The sequence below is a fragment of the Panthera pardus genome, unplaced genomic scaffold (assembly GCF_024362965.1).
Source record: "Panthera pardus isolate Hobbes unplaced genomic scaffold, ASM2436296v1 HiC_scaffold_18, whole genome shotgun sequence".
In the NCBI taxonomy this organism is placed as follows: domain Eukaryota; kingdom Metazoa; phylum Chordata; class Mammalia; order Carnivora; family Felidae; genus Panthera; species Panthera pardus.
This window is the reverse complement of record NW_026526743.1, coordinates 13,137,736-13,156,556: the sequence shown is the minus strand read 5'-3', so window position 1 is coordinate 13,156,556 and position 18,821 is coordinate 13,137,736. Positions and strand designations below refer to the sequence as shown.

Here is an 18,821-nt window from a genome sequence, read left to right as displayed (position 1 = left end):
AGGTTATTTGTTTAGCCTGCAAAGCATCACAAGGATTGGTATTTGAACGTGTGTGGTTGTTAACCTTTATAATCAGGACGTTTTACCAAACAGCCGAGGTTTCCAACATTCTTGACATTGGGCCATCTGGCATCTCAGGCCTGCTTCCCTGGTGGTGGTGGTGGTGGTGTCGGCTAGAGCTAAGTCCTGGTGGCCCTCTGATCCCGTGCGAGCTCATCAAGTCAGTTCAGTGGGTCGCTACTGGTCGTGTAGGAAAGCGAGGTAGAGCAGGACAGAAAATAATCAGGGTGTGCTGCCCTTAGTCACTAAGGGTGTGGACCATTTCAAGGAACAAAGTCTATTTAAGTGCCTGTGTGCGCGCACGCACGTGTGGCTCGCATTGGAAGGTAAAATGTATTTCTTACTGTGAGGTCCTAGTCAGAAATCTGAAAGCCCCTGTTCCAGTTTGGCATAATCTCCCAACAGTGTGATTCACTCTTAGGTTACTAACGCGCCTCCCCTGGTAGGCATTTGAGTTTGAGACGATTGAGCATCAGGTCGGCTGGTGGAGATTAAAACAGCTCCCCGTGATCTGCCAGAGGGGAAGCCCCCAGCGTCTGTGGCCCTAGCTTCCAGGCCCACTCCGCACCCTGAGCGTTTGTGCGCAAGGAACGGATGCGGTGACTCCATCCCGCAGCGCGGTGGATTCCTGATCCGCGCTCCCCCAGCAGCCCCTGGACGCCCGGGCCCTGACCTCGCTCCTCTGCTGCTTCCCAGGAGAACCCGTATGTCATGCGGCGGCCAAACTTCCAGGCCCTGTCCGGGAACGAGCGCTTCGAGGGCTTCTGCGTGGACATGCTGCGGGAGCTGGCTGAGCTGCTGCGCTTCCGCTACCGCCTACGGCTGGTGGAAGACGGGCTGTACGGGGCGCCCGAGCCCAACGGCTCCTGGACGGGCATGGTCGGCGAGCTCATCAACCGGGTACGGCCGGGCCGGGTCTGGGGAAGGGGGCGTGGCCCAGGTGGGTGTGGGGAGGCCACCAGCCAGTGGCACTTCAGCCAGCCTAGCGCCTAACAAGAGGTGCGCCGTGTTGCTGTGCCTGGTGAGCACCATGGGGCAGGCGCGGTGTGGGGGATGAGAGGCGATGTGTCACCTCCAGTGGCCTGCTTTGCCTTGCCAGATGCTCCCCTAACGCCACCTTGGCTTAGCTGGCTCTCAGAGATGTTTTGGGTGAACAGAAAGAGACATGGAGCTGGAATCGGACAAAGACTGAGGAGGTCGAGAGAGGCTTCCTACAGGAGGTGGGGCTGGGCCAGGAGGACAGGGGTAGCGCTCGCTGGTGCACTGTGCCCCGCACCTGCTGGGAGGGCCTCACACATGGCAGACATCAGGGCTGCCTGTTGAACTCATTTATTGAGCACCTACTGTGTGCCTTGCACCATGCTGGGCGTAGGCTATAGCAGTAAGCACAGTGGACCTGCCTGGACCCTGCTCACAAAAGCTTAGGGTGTCCTTAGGATGCAGGAACGCAAATGACCACAAGACAGCCTTTGGGGCTGTGATGGAGAAAATTCAGAGAAGGGACCCAGAGGAGGCTTCCGACTCAGCCAGGCATCCAGGGAGGCCTTCCCAGAAGAGGTGACACCCAAGCAGATTCCCAAGGTGTGTGAGGCAGTCAGCAAGGTGAGGGGATATGGGAAGAAGGGAATGTGTTCAGAGAAGAGGAAATGGCATTTATAGAAGGGGAGTCAGGGTGAGAGAGAATGGGCTCCCCTGGAAGGGCCTTGAGTGTGGGTGGGATTTGGATGAAGGGGAGGAGGGGAGAGAGGCAGGGGTGTGGGAGGTGGTAGGCAAGGGTGCTGTGGAAAGAGTATTTTGTTGGAGTCAGACCAGTCTGGGTTTGAATCCTCAGGTGAGTTGTTTCTCTTTCCTGAACCTCTGTTTTTCCCTGCCTAGGATGGGGATAAGGAGGCCTCATGGGTCTGTCATGAGGGTTTTGGGAAACAGGGACAGTACCGCACGTGTTGTTTGTCAGAGGCAGGGGGACTCAATATGTGGTCCCTCCTTGTATTTATTCTAGGCAGGAGAAACCATGTAGGTGAACGCCTGGGGGCAGGACTGTGTCCTGGAAGACAGGCTCCAGGCTTGCGGCTCGCCTAGGGCAGGTGCACAGAGCAGGGACCTGTGGCCACGAATAGTCACGGAAGCCTTGACATTGGACTTGGCTGAGGACGTCCAGGATCCTCACCCTCCTGTCTCCTCCATCCCATAATTCACTGCATCCAAACCCCTGAATGTCACCAGGGTAGACTTGAGAAGGCCACTTTGCTTAACAAGGGCATTTATTCCTCAGGGCACTGATTTTCAAAAGCCGTTTTGACTGCAGAACCTTTTTTCCCAATTGAAAGCACTCTCAGAACCCTTGGACAAAACCGAATAACTCTGGTGGAGGCAGAGTGGGGGTGTCCCTGGAGTCCTGGTGGCTAGGTCTCTCCCCACCTCACCCCAGGGGCAGGCCCGAGGCACTGCCCCACAGCTGCTAGCCTGTTTGAAAGCTTCTGTCCTGGGTGGGTTTGAAGGGCCCGAGGCCAGAAACTGAGAAGACAGGGGGCAAGGAGAGCTGGTGGCCCAGCTCCCACCAGACTGGCCTGCTTCCCCATGACCTCCATTTCCACATCCTGGTCCTCAGTCATGTAGGCTCAGAACCATTCATTCATCGGTGTCCCCAGAAATAAGCAGATTCTAGGAGAGTAGCCCCTGACTTAACCCCCAGTGCCTCAGGCCTACCTGAGGGGAGCAGGCTTTGGCCTGATGGTGTCATCTGGGGCAAGCATAAGACAGAGGCCAGGAGCTTTTCTGATGGGCTGCTGTGATTGTGGTCCTGAGTCCTGTTTGAATCGTGGCTTTGCGGCCTATTAGCTGTGTGACCTCGGGGAAGTTACTCAGCTTCTCTGTAACATCATTTTTTCAACAGTATAATTGAGGAAATAATAGTCACTAGTACGCACAGCTGTCACAAGCATGAAACGAGTTATTCCTGGGGCTTAGAATAGGGCCTGGCAGGTAGTGGGTACTATAAGCATGTGCTCTATTCTGTATTCTTTTTCTTTTTAAATTTTTAATGTTTATTTTATTTTTGAGAGAGAGAGAGAGAGAGAGCGCGTGCAAGCGGGGGAGGGCAGAGAGAGAGGGAGACACAGAATCTGAAGCAGGCTCCAGGCTCTGAGCTGTCAGCACAGAGCCCGATGTGGGGCTCGAACTCACCAACCGTGAGATTATGACCAGAGCCGAAGTTGGACGTTCAACCGACTGAGCCACCTAGGCACCCTTCTATTCTATATTCTTATTAACGTTCTTCCTACCAGCCTGGCCAGCACGTGCATACATTCACGTGTTTGTTCTCAAACCAGCTAGCATATACCTGGGCCTACTGTGTGCCAGGCCTGTGCTGTACCCTGGGGATACAGTGGCCAGGCCCGGCCTTGCTCTTACCGAGCAGGTTAAGAGTTGGGCCGTCAGTAGGAGGCTCCTGGTATGTGTCCCCAAGATTTCAACTGGCTCAAGTGAGGAAGCCGAATCACTTGGGCTGGAGGGTCAGCAGGATGGCCTGCAGGGGGGGAGGGGGATGGCAAAGGACGGACAGGGGGAGGGCTTGGTGACTGCCTGGGGCGGGGGACGTAGGAGAGAGGACTGAGCCTCTCCGTTGCTGGGCAGCTGGGTGACGGCGGTGACATTTAGGGAGAGAACACTGGAGGAGGAGCAGGCTGGGAACACGAAGGGTGGGCGGGGCTTGGCCCTGCAGAGGCTCAGCTGCCTGCCTGCCGTGGGATGGCCGAGTAGTACACGGAGACTCGTGCGGTACTCGGGTTCTCCCGGCCGCAGCCACAGCAGCAGCCTTTGTTGACGCTACACCACACGCCGGAGGCTTTTCAAGTGTTACTTGATGATCCTAACAATCACTGTCCTCCCACTGCTGCTCTGGGGCTCAGAGGCGAAGGGATTTCCACACCGCCCTCCCCTCCCACGGGGCTGCAGCCAGGTGCCTCCGACCTCAGGTCCTTCCCAGACACCCAGCAGGTACCTGGAAAGCTCAGAGTGGACAGGATGATGCCCACTCACGCTGGCTTTCTGAACTGTATTAACCCCACCCCATGAGGAGGGCCTGGTCTCAGCCCAGTTTTCTCTAATGGAAAGCAAGGCACCAAGGTCCCATGTCTAGGCCACACGGCTAGTGACCGGCAGAGCCAGGGCTGGCCCCCAACAGGCTGGCCCAGAACTGATGAGTGACTTCCAGATGGAAGCCAGCCCGGGGCACCGGAATCTTCCCAGTCACCCCACCTGTCCCCAGGCCGGTCTTGAATTCCGGTCCGTTTATTCCACCCAGTGGCCACTGCTGGAATTGGCCTTCTCCCTGTCCTCGCTGTCGTGGCCGTGAGTTCAGGCCCCGGCCCCTCGGACCAGCCTCCTCACTGGCCTCTTGGCCTCCCAGCTCTCTCCCTTCTGGTTTGTCCCCCACTAGGATCTTCTACAATGCCAGTCTGACCTGTCACTCACACGTTATAGCCATAGTGCCCCACACCATAAAGTCTGTGCCCACAGGCCCCGCCCTCAAGGGCAAAGCAGATATCTTAGGTTGGTCCAGGGAAGCAGACTCTGATGTGGAGATTAGCAGGCAGGAGGCCCCCTTGGAAACCAGCCTTGTGAGGGAGTGAAGGAGCCGGCCTGGGCAGAGTTAAGACTCTGCAGTTACGACTGGCCCTGTGGCGGGGGAGCTGGAGCTCTGGAGCCGGAATGGCCTCAAAGACAGCCCCGAAGTGAGGGGCCAGGACTTTATATGCCCCACCGGCCCGTCATTGGAAGGGGCTGTCCTCAGGGAGGGTCAGTGCCTTGGGCGAGGAAGCTCTTCCACCCACAGAGCTGAGAGGGATCAGCCACCAGCACCCTTGGCAGCTGGGGCAGTGAGTGCCCCATCCTGAGGGACGGTCGGGGTGGCCTCCGCAGAGACCCCCTACGGCCAGGAGCTAGTTACAAGTCAGGCGGAGCCAGCCTCAGGCGCCCACGTGATCCCCGCGCAACAGGTCGCCTGTCTGAACTCAGTGTCCTCTCTTGAAATGGAGATTAAATTACTGCTGTCACAGAGTCTTGTGGGGAGTGGGTGAGGGAGAGTACAAGGTCCCAGAGCAGAGCCTGCATCGCGGGGCCTTGCGGGTAAGGAGTTTGGATGTTATTTTCTGTTTTCTTCTCTTCTTCCTTTTGATATTTATTTTTGAGAGAGAGAGCGTGTGTGCACACGTGCGAGCAAGGGAAGGCCAGAGAGACAGGGAGACAGAGAATTCCAAGCAGGCTCTGTGCTGTCAGTGCAGAGCCTGATGTGGGGCTCAAACTCACGAGCTGTGAGATCATGACCTGAGAGTCAAGACTCAGGCGCTTAACCGACTGAGCCACCCGGGTGTCCCCTGGATGTTATTTTCGTTGTGTGTGAAGCCAGTGGAAGGATTTACGCAGGAAATGTGACGTGATCTCATTTGTTTCTGCTTTATTTGTTGAGGTAAAATTCATAGCATGTAAAATGAACCACGTCAACGTGTATAACTCAGCGGCATTTAGTATATTCACAATGTTGTACAACCACCACCTCTACCTAGTGCTGAGACATTTTTGTGACCCCCAGAGAAAACCCCATACCCATGAAGCAGTCAGCTCCCATTCCCCCTTTCCCCAGCTCCCAACAACCACCAGTCTGCTAACCCCTGCCACCAATCTCTCTGTCTCCCTGGATTTACTTATTCTAAATATTTCATGTAAATGGAGTCATCCAATATGTGGCCTTTTTTGTGTGGCTTCTTTCACTCAGCGCCACGTATTCAAGGTTCATCCACGTTGTAGCATGGATCAGGACCATATTCCCATGTAGGGCTGAATAATGTTCCATTGTACGGACGTATGACCTTAATTTTCGAATCATTTAAAAATGATCACTCCGGCTGCTCTCTTGAGAAAGAGCATAATGGGAGAAGAGTAGACCCAGGATGGTCCATTTAGAAGTCCACTGGAGGGTTCAGAAGGCAGAAAGAAGGTGGCTTATACTCCAGTGCTGGCCATGTTGGGTGTGCTCACGAGGGAAAGAGTCAAGGGTGACTGCGGGATGTGGCCTAAGCAGCTGGGTGGGTGGTGAGTCTGGTTTCCCCCCTGGGGAGGACGTGGGAGGAGCTGTTTGGTGGATTTGGGGAAATAAGAGTTGTCTCTGGGCATGGGTTGTTGGAGGTGACTCTCTGAAATTCAAGAGGAGAAATACGGATTTCATTGTGCAGCTGAGCATGAATTATTTAACTCATCCCCTGTTTGGGTGGTTTCCAGTTTTTGCTAGTGTAGACAATGCCACCATCAACTGGGCTGTGGATCTGTGGGTGTCTTCCTGGAGGATAAACTCCAAACAGCGGAAGCGCCGGGTCAGAGAGCGTGAACGATGTTGTTTAAGCGGAGACTGCCAGATGGATGTTCGAAAACGTTCCGCCAATTTGTATTCCCACCAGAAGGGCATGAGAATGTCAGATTTCCCACACTTTTGCCAACAAGAGGTATTATCAATCTTTAAAAACAACAACAACAAAAAAACCCCCAAAACCTCTGCCGATCAGAAAGGCCAAAAATAATACCTAAATGCTTCAACCTAAACAGAGTGTTACATAGCTGTATACTAATCCCCGTGTGGATAGACTGTGATTTAGCGAAGCATTTTTTTTTTTTGTATTTAGTTGTTTTCAGGTATTTTTATTTGTCTTTATGCACCCAAGCACGGTCTGCATTGCAGCTGATTAGAACTGATTCTCTGAATAGAATGACTAGGTAAAAGAGGAGGTCCCTTCGTATGGCTTTTGTTCTATATTATCCAGCCGCTTTCCGGAAAAGCTTACAGCAGTTTCTATACAGGCTCCCCCTCCCACAGAGGGTTGTGATTGGCTTTTAGATAGACAACCCCCACCCCTGCCCCACTGCCTGCTGTCATTTTAATTAATTAATTAAAGTTTTTAACGTTTATTACTTTTGAGAGAGAAAGAGCGAGCTGTGTGAGCCGGGGAGGGGCAGAGAGAGGGAGACACAGAATCTGAAGTAGGCTCCAGGCTCTGAGCCGTCAGCACAGAGCCTGACGCGGGGCTCGAACTCACAAACCGCGAGATCATGACCTGAGCCGAAGTCAGACCCTTAACCGACTGAGCCACTCAGGTGTCCCCCACCATCATTTTTATAGATGGCGGATCACTTTGATTTTTCCTGGTGGACCGCAGCAGGCCTTATGTGGTCAGGTGATAGATGGAGTCTGAGCCCCCAGCTCCACTCAGAATGGGTCCGATAGGTCCTCAGACCCACCCTGTGTTTTCCGTGGTCCCACTCGTATAATTGCAGCCAGCAGAATCCCACACTGGCTTGCTGACCCGTGGAGTCGGGGCCGTTACCGTAAAAGAACCAAGTGGAAGCCCCTAGAATTCCCCGTCCTTCCCAGGATAGTAATCCAAAAGCAATTCTGCGTCCTTTGGGGGAATTGCAGAGATTAGTGCCGCCATTAACGGCTTGAAAGAAGCAGAGGTAGTGATCTCATCCCCAGTCAACTGGCCGGTTCGGCCTGTGCGGAAGGCAGATGGATCTTGGACAAGGACTGTGGGTTATTGTAAACGTAATCAGGCGGTGACTCCGATTGCGGTGGCCGGACCAAATTAAGTAGCTTTGCTGGAGGAAGTCAACACAGCCCTTGGCAGCTGGTGTGAGGTACTGACCTGGCAAATGCTTTTTTTCTCCATAACGCTTTCTGAGGTCCACCAGGAGTCTTCAGTCTTGCCGCCGGGTGATACCTGTTTCCTTGCTTTCTGCCATCACATAGGCCACAGAGAACTTGATGTTGACAGTGCACCCGGGGCCACGCTGGTCCGCTCCACTGGCAACATTAACGCCGATCAGATCTCGTGAGCAGGAAATCGCATTTAAGGGGGTTGGCAGTAAACGTGCTGTTGACATCAGCCGGTCAGGATCCAATCTGGAGACAAAAATAGCACCAGGTACTTGAACGGAATCACAACAGCTACTTGAACAGAGAGGATTTGGTGTAAAGAATTGTTACCTGAACGTAAAGTTGTTAACCAGATAACTGGAAGGGTAGCAAGCGAACTAAGGGATCACGGGGTGGCAGGAAGCAGCCACCGTCCTGAGGGCCTAAGGGGACAGGGGAAGAAGTTGGAAAGATTAACACTTAGAAACTCAGACAAAGGGCCCCACGGAGCGGAAACTCAGACTTCTGAGGAGGGGGTGCTGTTTGTCTGGTACTGGTGACGTCGGGTGGGGCTTGGGGATTTGGGGATAAGTTGTGTGCTGGTTCAGCCCATTTACTAGAAACCCACACGGCTTTTCATTTTGAGGGAGGCCCAGAGCACGCGGAGACCTCTGCAGGTGCCAGCTGTGTGCAAGCTGATCTACCACCTGGCCCTGATGACCCAGCAGATCAGGGACGTGCAGAGTGCTGGTGGCAAATAGGGACACTGGCACCTAGAGGTGACTCACGGTGCAGAGCTCTGGGGTTTGGGAGCGGATTGTGCCCTCTTCTGCAGACTAACTGTTCTCCTTTTGAGAAAGTGCTCGTTACTGGGCCCTCCTCGAGACTGAACGGTGCGTGACCCTGTGGCCCGAGTGCTCTCGTGACCTGGCTGTCGTCATTTCTGCGTCAGTCAGAGTCCTCCCAGGACACAGGTTGTCCCAGAGAGTCATTCACTAGGAACCAAGTTGTTAACTAGGTAACTACGAGGGTAAAAGTTGAATTCCAAGGCAGGCCTCAGCAAACTTTTTCCTGTCAAGGGCCAGATAGGAAGTCTTTTTGGCTTTCAGACCATACTGTCACAATTACTCAACTCTTGTGCCGGATGGAAAGCAGTCATAGGCAATAAATACCTAAACAGTTGGGCCCGGGAGTGTTCCAATAAAACTTTATTCACAAAATCAGGCAGATGGACCGGACTTGGCCTGAGGGCCGCAGTTTGCACACCCTTGCTCTCCAGGTGTCATGGAGGTTGCAAGGCGGGAAATGGCTGCTTCCCTAGTTCCGAAGGAACTCTTCTTGAGAGAGAAGAACCGAAACTACTGGAAGCTTAAGAGGCAGGTGCTTGCTGGCTGGCGCTGGCTTCCCGGAATGGGGCTTGGTGAGGCCGGTTCTACAAATGCAGGGAAGCCACAAACTGGATTAAATGCTGCCCTGGGAGGATCCACTGAGAGCAAGCCCAAAGGAGCAGGCAGGTCCCTTCTTCCTCCAGCCTTGCAGCGTCCCACTATCGCCCCCTATTGGCAGAGTCTGACAGAGCTGATGGCAAAACAGAAACAGCTGGGATAGAGGGCTTTTGGGGCTGGGGGACAATCACGAATGCTTTGGTTGGTTGGCCTGTGGGCATTTAGACAGCCCTATCTATCCCATCATTTCTACAGGTGGCTCATCCTTTGGATTTCTCCGGATTTCATTCCAGAGATTAAATGTCAGGGTCCCCTTGTGGAGGAAAATCTTCTTTAGGAAATCAGTGACTGTGCTAGGAAATTGAGGGTGAGGAGGAAGAGGTAGGAAAGGAGGTTCCAAAGGCTCTGAGAGGACCTTAGAAGGAGCTTGCAGTTTAAGGATGGGTCTGTCCTCCAGAATGAAACCCAGATCTGACCACCTAGCCCCACCTCAAGTATCTCCACGGACTTCCTTAGCCCCCCAGGACGCCCACTTCCACTCTCGCCCCTGTGGTCTGTTCTCATGGTGACCAGATCACGTCATCCGCCTGCTCACACCCTCTGATGTGACGTCCTCTGTTGCCCTTGGAGTAGCATCCGGCCTCCATCCCATGCCTGCCCGGCCCAGCAGGGCTCTGTTCCCTGCTCTGCTGCATTGCTGGCCCCTCCCGGCGGCTCTGGCCACCCTGGACACTGCAAGTCCCTTCCCATCTCGGGGGCTATATGTGCTTGTCCCTCAGCCTGGAACTCTCTCCCTAGTTCTTCTCGGGCCTCGCCCCACACTTCCTCCACATTTGTACTCCAGACCTCCCCGCAGTGGGGAGTGCATCCAAACCAGCGTCTCCCAGCAGGTTCGATCACGTTGCCCTGCTTTGTCTTCATAGCACCTGACGTTATCGGTTTACATTCACTGCTGGATTCCCCAAGCTGGAATCGTGCTTGGTCGGTGGTGGGTGTTCTGCAAACATCTGTCAAGTAGGCAAATGAATGGATGGACAGACAGAATGGGCAGAGTGGCTGCCGCGGGGGGTACACGGAGCAAGATGGTGGGTGTCTAAGTCTGCGCTCCTGTCACGGGATACCACGGATGGGGTGGCTTGTAAACAACAGACATTTATTTCTGCCAGTTTGGGAGGCTGAGCAGTCCTAGATCAAAGTGCTGGTGGAGTTGATGTCTGGTGAAGGCCCTCTTCCTGGCTCATAGCCATCTTGCGGCGCCTCGTATGGTGGAAGGGGCGAGGGAGCTCTCTGGATGGAATGGGATAAGGGCACTGACTCCACCCTCGTGCCCCCCTCACCTCCTAAAGGCCCCACCTCCTCACACCATCATGTTAGGGGTTAAGATTCCAACATGTGAATTTGTGGGGGGAACACAAACATTCAAAATATAGCAGGGGGTGAGGCTGGTGAGGTAGTGAGGGGCTGGGTGGGGCAGGGCCTCAGGGGCCCGGGTGAGGAGTTTGGATGGCAGAGGAAGGAGAATGAGAGTTGTTGCTGGGTTTAAGCAGGAGTGCTGTGACCAGGCTGTAGTTTCTGGGGTCCCTTGAGCCGTTGGCTGGACTTTCCAGTCCTGAGATGCTGGCATCTGGGCAGGAGGAGGGAAGCGATTCCAGAGGTGTTAGGGGAGCAGAATCAGGACAGCTTGGGACAGAAGTGGGGGGTGTGAAGGGGACCCCAGGCAGAAGCCTGGGACAATGCTGGGGACAGGGTGGGGGCCGAGTTTGCTGTGTGTTCACAAGAAGTTCAAGGACCTGCTCACTCTAGTCATTTGCAAAGCACCCATCTCCTGAGCTCCCCGGGACCAGAGAGGAGTTGCACACCTGGACCCTGTCCTGAGATGCCCCCGGCCATGGAGGGTGGGGACAGCGGACAGGTGACACTCCTCAGAGGGGGACCAGTTCTGAATCCTGGGGTCAGCTACATCCAGGTACTTACCCTTACTATGTCTCTGTTTCTTCAATGGTGGGGAGGACAGGGTCCCTCTGGGGACTATTGTGGGGAGGGGACACCCCAAAATGGTGGCCATGGGGTACGTGCTGTGTAAGTGTGAGCCTTTAGACCCATGTGCGGCTCCATGAAACACGGAAGGAGAGCTATCTCTGTTTGGGAGGCTCTGGGAGGCTCCCTGAGGAGGGGTGACATTCCCAGGCTCTCAGCAGAGGAGACAACGATGCATCCAGCTGGCCCTGCTTTTGCAGGTTTGGTAGCAGAAGCCGAAAAGCAAACAGATCTTTTCCAAACAGAGCTCAATGCTGTGATAGATCAAGGGCGGTCTGGCATGTGGGGAGCCCATAGAAGGTGCCGCAGAGGAGGGAGGGAGCAAGGGGACCCTGTAGGAGTGGGTGGGTCCAGTTCTGCAGGGCAGAGTGGGGTGCCTCGGGCGGAGGAAGTGGTGTATTCAGGGATGCAGAGGCCAGAGAGCAGCTGGCGCGAGAGGGAGCCAGAGGCCCAGGGATATGGTGGGAACTTTAGCAGCCCTGGGTGCCGTCCAGAGAGGCGAGGCTTGGCCAAGCTCCATCAGTATTTGTTGGGAAGCTCCGTGTAGGTTGTGCCTAACCAGATAGGCAAGGAGCTTGTAATTTAGTAGGAAAGACAGTCCGTTAATAAGCAAATGGCAGGATCATCTTCACTAGTGCTAAGCAGGATATAGAGCAGGGTAATGGGGACACCTGGGTGGCTCAGTCGGTTAAGCGTCCAACTTCCGCTCGGGTCATGATCTCATGGTTCGCGAGTTCAAGTCCCGAGTCAGGCTGTGCGCTGATAGTGCACAGCCTGCTTCAGATCCTCTGTCTCTCTCTGTCCCTCCTCTGCGTGCTCAATCTGTCTTTCTCTCTCTAAAATAAATAAACATTTAAAAAAAAAACCCAGGGTAATGGGTAATATGAGAAAGAGGACCCGGGGTGGAGGTGAGTGCGATCTGGATGCCACTATGGGGAGGGCTGAAAGAGTGAGGTATGAACTAAGCCTCGAATATTGAGGAAGAGCTACAGAGCACATGCAAAGGCCCTGAGGAGGGGAATGAAACTGCATTTTGAAGAACAAAAGGCAGCCATTGTAGCTGGAACCGAGTGGGTGAGGGGAAAGGGCATGAGGTGAGGCCAGCATGCAGGTGGGTCTCACATCACCTGGGGCCTCTTGGCTGGAAAAGGGCTTTATTTTAGGTGCAGTGTGAAGCCACCCAAGAGTTTTAAATGGGACTTTCCCTTTGGACTGTGGTATTCTTTTTTCTTTTTTTTAAATTTGTTGAACATTTATTTATTATCGAGAGACAGAGAGAGACGGAGCATGAGCATGGGAGGGGCAGAGAAGGGGGGAGACACAGAAATCGGAATCTGAGCTGTCAGCACAGAACCCGACACAGGGCTCGAACTCACAAACCGCAAGATCATGACCTGAGCCGAAGTCAGACGCCTAACCGACGGAGCCACCCAGGCACCCCTTGGACTGTGGTGTTCTGAGTGGTGGCTGGGGGGCTGGTGAGCTGGCTAATGAGGTTGTCAGGAGACAGACGTCGATGGTGGGGGCCTGGAGGGGGGGATGGAGAGAAGTGGACAGATCTGAGTTGTGTTTTGCAGCAGAACCACTACTCTTGCTGCTAGAGGAGATGTGGAGAATTCGGGAAAGGGAAGGAGCAGGTTTGGCCTTGGTGTGAGCCTTAGGTGAGGTCTCCAAGTGGGTGAGGAGGCTAGTGAGCAGAGCAAGGGATGGGACAGAAAGGAGCTGGGAGCCCGTTAGGGAGGAAGTGGGGTCCTGGCACCTGACCCAGGGACCAGCAGTGCCCTCCTGAGCCCATCTGAGAAGCCACTGCCTCCTGCCTTCTGAAATGGAGACTCGGGCCCCCGTGGAGGGCCCTCCCAGGGCACACCTCCCATGGGCACCTATAAGTAATAGGATTCCTGTGTGAGCTCACGTTGTTCCTGGCAGTTCACATATTAGTCAGAAGAGTGGCAAGTGCATAAGGAGGGGCAAAATGCTCCTTACTGTCTCCATCGAGGAATTCCCCCAATCCAGCCAGGTTTTGGGCCCCTGCCACACTTCGCCGCCTCTGGGTTCTGCTCTGGGGCTGTGCCCTCTCCCTGCCCTCAAGTCGCCCTGAGGCTGGTGCCATCTCCCTCCCTGCCCCAGTTCTGTCCAGACCTGTATTACCTCGTGTGTGCCCAGTCTCAGCCCCTCCTGGGTGAGTGTGTGTCTCCTCCTAGGCCAGTCTCCTGGGACCTCTGCTCTTATTTCCGCCCTGCGGGTGGTCTCTGCTTGAATTTGGAGTCAATTCTGGGGCCTGGTTGAGGCCTGGGGGAGAGTCAGTATGCCTGGAAGGGATATCCTGGGAGCCGGGTCCCAATCCCAGGACCAGGAGAGCCGTGTGAGACATCTTGCCCAACCCTCATCCCCATTTTGCAGATGATCAAACTGAGGCCCCGAGACGTGGAAGCCCCTGCCCGAGGTCACCCAGCGAACTCAGGGCAGAGCCGGGGCTCCCCATTCCCGCACCGGGCCCTTCCCAGCGCCCTGCCTTGCCTGCTCCGTCATGTATGTACGCATGTGAGGGCCGCGTGTGCCAGTGTGTGCCCCGCGCCTCCCGGGGAGGCCCTTCCGCCGTGTGTCTCCGCCCCTCCCCGCACTGTGGACAGGGCATGAGTCTGTCCGCCTGCACCTGTGTGGGTGGTGCGTCCCTGGGTCAGCCTGTGTCTTAGCACGTGTGTGTGGACGTGGTGTGGTGTGCACACGTCAGTGGTGGCAGAGACGTGACCGTGCGCAGTGCTCACGGGTGCCATGCGTGTGTATGTCTGTGTGGCGGGGAGGGTGTGCGGAGCGCTGGGTTTTTCCCCAGTCTTGTGTCCAGCCCACAGCTGAAGGCCGGCCGAGTCCTCTTGAGCCGGAGCAAAGTGAGCCTTTCGGATCAGGGTTTCTGGGCGTGCCAGCCAGACCCTAACCCAAACCCTTCTGCGCGTCCCACCCCACCCGCTCCCCACCCTCGCCACCTCAGACCCGGACCCCTGGCGCCCCTCCCCCACTCGAAACCACGTGCAGCTCCCCCCAAGGTCATTCCCTCCGTCGGGCTGGGCGCTGGTCCTGTGTCTGGGGGGCGCCTTCATGCACACACGTAGGTCGCCAGTGCCTGCTGGTGGCAGGAGAGTAGAGGTCCCACCTCTGCGTTAAGGTCCCCAGCTCCTGCCTTTGCTGACTGGTACCTTTGCCTCTCTGAGACTCAGTTTCTCCATCTATAAAATGGGGCTAGCAGTGGCCCTCTGGGAGCTGTTGGAAGGAGGATTCAAGGTAATCTATAGAAAGTGTTACCTAGTGTGGAGCCTGGTGCAGAGTCGGTACATAGTACGTGGCTCCGAGTTGTTGACTCTGAAGACAGAAGTGGAAACCAAGGCCTGACAAGGGCCCTGAACGGGTCACCATCCGGGCGTCTCAACACCAATGCCAGGCTGTCTCCAGGACCTGGGTGGTGGGGGAGGTGGGAGATATGTGGGTCGGTGGGGGGTGTTGTTAAAGCAAGGCCTTAGCAATGAACTTGACAGGATGGGGAGGGGCGGCTGGGCCGGGAAGAGGCCTCGGGAGCCTCTTCCGGCAGATGCCGTGAGGAATTTTATTTGTTTGCACTAAAATTCGGTACCCAGGCCTGGGCCATTGGTGGGCCAGTTTTGGGCCCAAGGTGCCATTCTGGACCTGGTGTAGGCTCCTGGCCCCTCTGTCTTCATCTTTTCTCTTTGCCGGTCTCTCAGCTTCTGCTGATCTCTCTCTCGAGAGCTCTCTCGGAGCGTTTCTCCCTAACTGCCCGTCTGTCTCCCTGGCCCACCCCTCTGCCCCCGCCCTGCTTCCCCTCCAGCAGAAGGCAGACCTGGCTGTGGCCGCATTCACCATCACAGCCGAGCGGGAGAAGGTCATCGACTTCTCCAAACCCTTCATGACCCTGGGGATCAGCATCCTCTACCGAGTGCACATGGTAGGGCTCCCCTGGAGACGCGGAGGCTGTGGGGCAGGAGCCTGGTGGTGGGCACGACACCTGTGTCCCCAAGGGCAGCAGAGGCTGCGGGCTGGACCTTGATGGGCCACTCGGGCTCGTGGGCGCCTGGCGAGGCGGGGGCTGGGGATGCAGCTGAGGTCAGGGTGGCTCCGGGCCTCACTCCCTCCCCCCACAGGGCCGCAAGCCTGGCTACTTCTCCTTCCTGGACCCCTTCTCCCCTGCCGTGTGGCTCTTCATGCTTCTCGCCTACCTGGCCGTCAGCTGCGTCCTGTTCCTGGCCGCCAGGTGAGTCCACTGCCTGCTGCCCGTGAAAAGGAGGCGGGGAAGAGGCATGGGCTGGGGCCTCCGTGACTGACCTGCACATTCTGTCTGGGCCTCTCCCCTCCCCCCCCACTTCCATTTTCTCTCTCTCTCTCTCTCTCTCTCTCTCTCTCTCTCTCTCTCTCTCCCTCTCTCTCTGTCTCTCTATTTCTCCCTCTGTGTCTCTCTATACATCTCTTTCTGCCTTTTCTGTGTGTGTCTCTCTCTGTGTTTCTTTCTTCCTCTTCCCTCTGTGTGTATCTCTTTCTGTTTCTGTCTCTCTTTTCCCTCCTTTTTCTCACTGTCCCCCCCCCCCCCATCTTTTCACATCATGGTGTCTTTGTCGCTTTCCTCTGTTTTTCTCCTTTTTTTCTCTACCTTGGCTCCATCCACCCCTCGCCCCCGTGTCTCTTCACAGGCTGAGCCCCTACGAGTGGTATAACCCACACCCGTGCCTGCGGGCACGCCCCCACATCCTGGAGAACCAGTACACGTTGGGCAACAGCCTCTGGTTCCCTGTAGGGGGCTTCATGCAACAAGGCTCGGAGATCATGCCCCGGGCGCTGTCCACACGCTGCGTCAGCGGAGTCTGGTAAGAGGCCTTCTGTCTGTCCCAACCTGGGTGGGGAGGGCCCCTTCCAAGCCTGGGAGGATTCTGGTCCCCCTCCGGCAACTGTGTGGCGGGGAATGGGGTGGAGAGAGCTGAGCCCCAGCTCTGCCCACTACTAGCTGTATGACCTTGCGTAGGCCACATCTTCTCTCCATGCCTCAGTCTCCTCATCTGAAAACTGGGGATAAAAATCCCCATGCCGCAGGATTCAGTTGGGCTGTTGCAGAAAAGTACTTCTGACGTGAGAATTATAATCGGAACAGCATACGCATGGCTATTGCTGACTCGTACACGCGCAGGCAGTCACGGAGACTTGTGGCAGCCTGCACGGTCCAGGGACACATACTCCTTGGGGAGTCCCTTGGGGACCCCAGGAACCTGGACAGAGCCTATTTAGCCCCCATCACAAGCTCCAAGAAGTCACATGTCAGAGACCAGACACTGTCAACTTGTGTCTGGACCACGGTTTTTTAAATATTTGTTTATTTTTGAAAGAGAGAGAGAGCCGGGGAGGGGCAGAAAGACAGAGGGAGACACAGAATCCGAAGCAGGCTCCAGGCTCCAAGCTGTCAGCACAGAGCCTGACACGGGGCTTGAACTCACAAGCTCATGACCTGAGCTGAAGTTGGACATTTAACTGACTGAGCCACCCAGGTTTTTTAAACATTTGAATTAGTTAGCAACATTTAAAAATTGGGCAAATCCACTCACAAATCCAGACTTCTCACTCTTCTTGAAAATTCAGGAGCACCGGATAGGCCAGCATCTTCCTGGTCTTACGCATGAGAGGGCTGAGACCTCGTACTCCTCCCGAGGCAGGGCTAGGCCGAGCGGGCTCTCTCCCCGGGGCCACTCACGCCGGCGCCACCTGAGCCCAGCCTCCTCCCCAGGCCCTTCTGGGAGAGCGTTTCTTCCTCCCCTCCTCCCTGTCAGTTAGAATTCACGCATCGACAGTCATTCGCCAGATGCTTCTCAGGCCCCTCCTTGTGCCAGGCACTCAGGTGAAGAATCCGGCCTCGAGAGGCAGAGGAACCCAGAATAAATAGCTAAGCAAATAAACAGACACAGGAACGTCCCATTTTGTTCCAGGAACAAGTGAATCCCAAAGACATTGTCTCATTCAAAACTTGTTCCCGACTAACCTTGAATGGGTGCAGGTTTTTCTGTCCCAACCGAGTGGGACGAACTACCACAGAGCAAGTTGTCGGCAGTTCGCTTGGCCCACTGTCTCTGACCCTTTTGGGTCTCGATGACATTTTTTGGGAATGGCATCGTTTCAAGTGTTACATACCCTGTATTAGTTTCTGATCGCTGCTGCAACAGGTTACACAGGCTTAGTGGCTTCAAACAACATAAACCCATAAACATCATATGGGTCTGGAGGTGAGAAATCGGAAATCTCACCGGGCTAAAGTCCAGGTTTTGGCAGGGCTGGGTCCTTCTGGAGGCCCAGGGCAGAATCCATTTCTTTGCCTGTTTGAGCTTTTAGAAGCCACCTGTACTCCTTGGCTTGTGGCCTCTTTCTCTGTCTTTAAAGCCAGTAGCATTGCATCCTCGTTTCTCTCTCTGTGGCTCTAACCTCCTTCTTCCACTTACAAGAACTCTTGTGATACTACTGGGCCCACCCAGATAATCCAGGATAATCTCCCCTAACTCACATTCCTTAACTTGATCATTTCTGCAAAGATCTTTTTACCCTATAAGGGGACAATACCTCATGAGTTCCAGGGCTTAGGATGTAGACATCTCTGAGGGCGGGGCGAGAGGAGGAGCTTTCTTCTGCCTCCCACATACCCCAGCTGCAACCTACCGACATTGTCAATGTCACACACCTATCAACATGCATGCAAACTACTAAATGAAACAAACAGGGCACAGTGAGAGAGAACAGCAGGGAACGTGGTCACTCCGGGAAGCCCCTTTGAGGAGGGGACACCTAGGCTGAGTCCTAAAGGCTAAAACAGAGGTGTCCACGCCCAGGAGAGGGAGGAACATTCCAGACAGGCCAGAGACCTGATGTGACAGAGACGGCCACATCCTCAGGCCAGGTGGCGGACCGGTGACCTCCTCTCTGCAGGCCGTCCCTTCTGCTCCTGGGTCAGGGACCTCTTCAGCTGGGCGTTCTCCGCCTGTACCCATCACCGTCACCCTGGAAGCTCCCAGTCACGCCCCCTCTCACTGGAGACTTTGACCCCAAGCTCACTCTCGTCTTCACTCTCAGCCCTCCCACACATTCGCTCGGTGAGTGGATGTTTCAACAGATGTTTGTTAGTTTTCAAATGTGACCCCAGCACGGTGACTCGGCAGTCTGGGGCCAGTATCCTAGGGGACTTGGTTGCCGGAGGGCCCTGAACCCACCTCCTGAGCCCCTCATCTTCAGTGTGCATTGGGGTCCCAGCCTCCTACAGGCACACCCAAGGGCTCGTCATCATTCAGGACAGCTCTGCCTCAAAACCAATGTGTGTGTGTGTGTTTTCTTTTATTAATTAATTAATTATTTTGAGAGAGAGCGTGAGTGGGGGAAGGGCAGAGAGAGAGGGGGGACAGAGGATACAGAGTGGGGTCCACAATGACCGCACAGAGCCCGATGTGGGGCTCGAACTACAAGGTCATGACCTGAGCCAAAGTCAGACACTCAAATGACTGAGCCACCCAGGCGCCCTTCAAAATCCATGTTTTTGAGGTTATGCCTGACCTCGGCCCCATCCTCTCGGG

General features: G+C 55.2%; 1 protein-coding gene across 5 annotated transcripts in view; it reads left to right on the top strand.

The window, feature by feature from the left end:
• The window catches only part of GRIK5 (glutamate ionotropic receptor kainate type subunit 5), a 57,934-nt gene that overhangs the window by 23,602 nt on the left and 15,511 nt on the right, over window positions 1-18,821 (top strand). For 4 of the 5 annotated variants that reach the window (XM_053905856.1, XM_053905854.1, XM_053905852.1 and 1 more), the window contains 4 exons: window positions 757-960; window positions 15,059-15,175; window positions 15,372-15,481; window positions 15,915-16,088. In XM_053905856.1, coding sequence (XP_053761831.1) covers window positions 757-960; window positions 15,059-15,175; window positions 15,372-15,481; window positions 15,915-16,088 — 605 coding nt within the window. The remainder of the gene's footprint in view (window positions 1-756; window positions 961-15,058; window positions 15,176-15,371; window positions 15,482-15,914; window positions 16,089-18,821) is intronic. The other variant, XM_053905853.1, reaches the window with a different exon arrangement.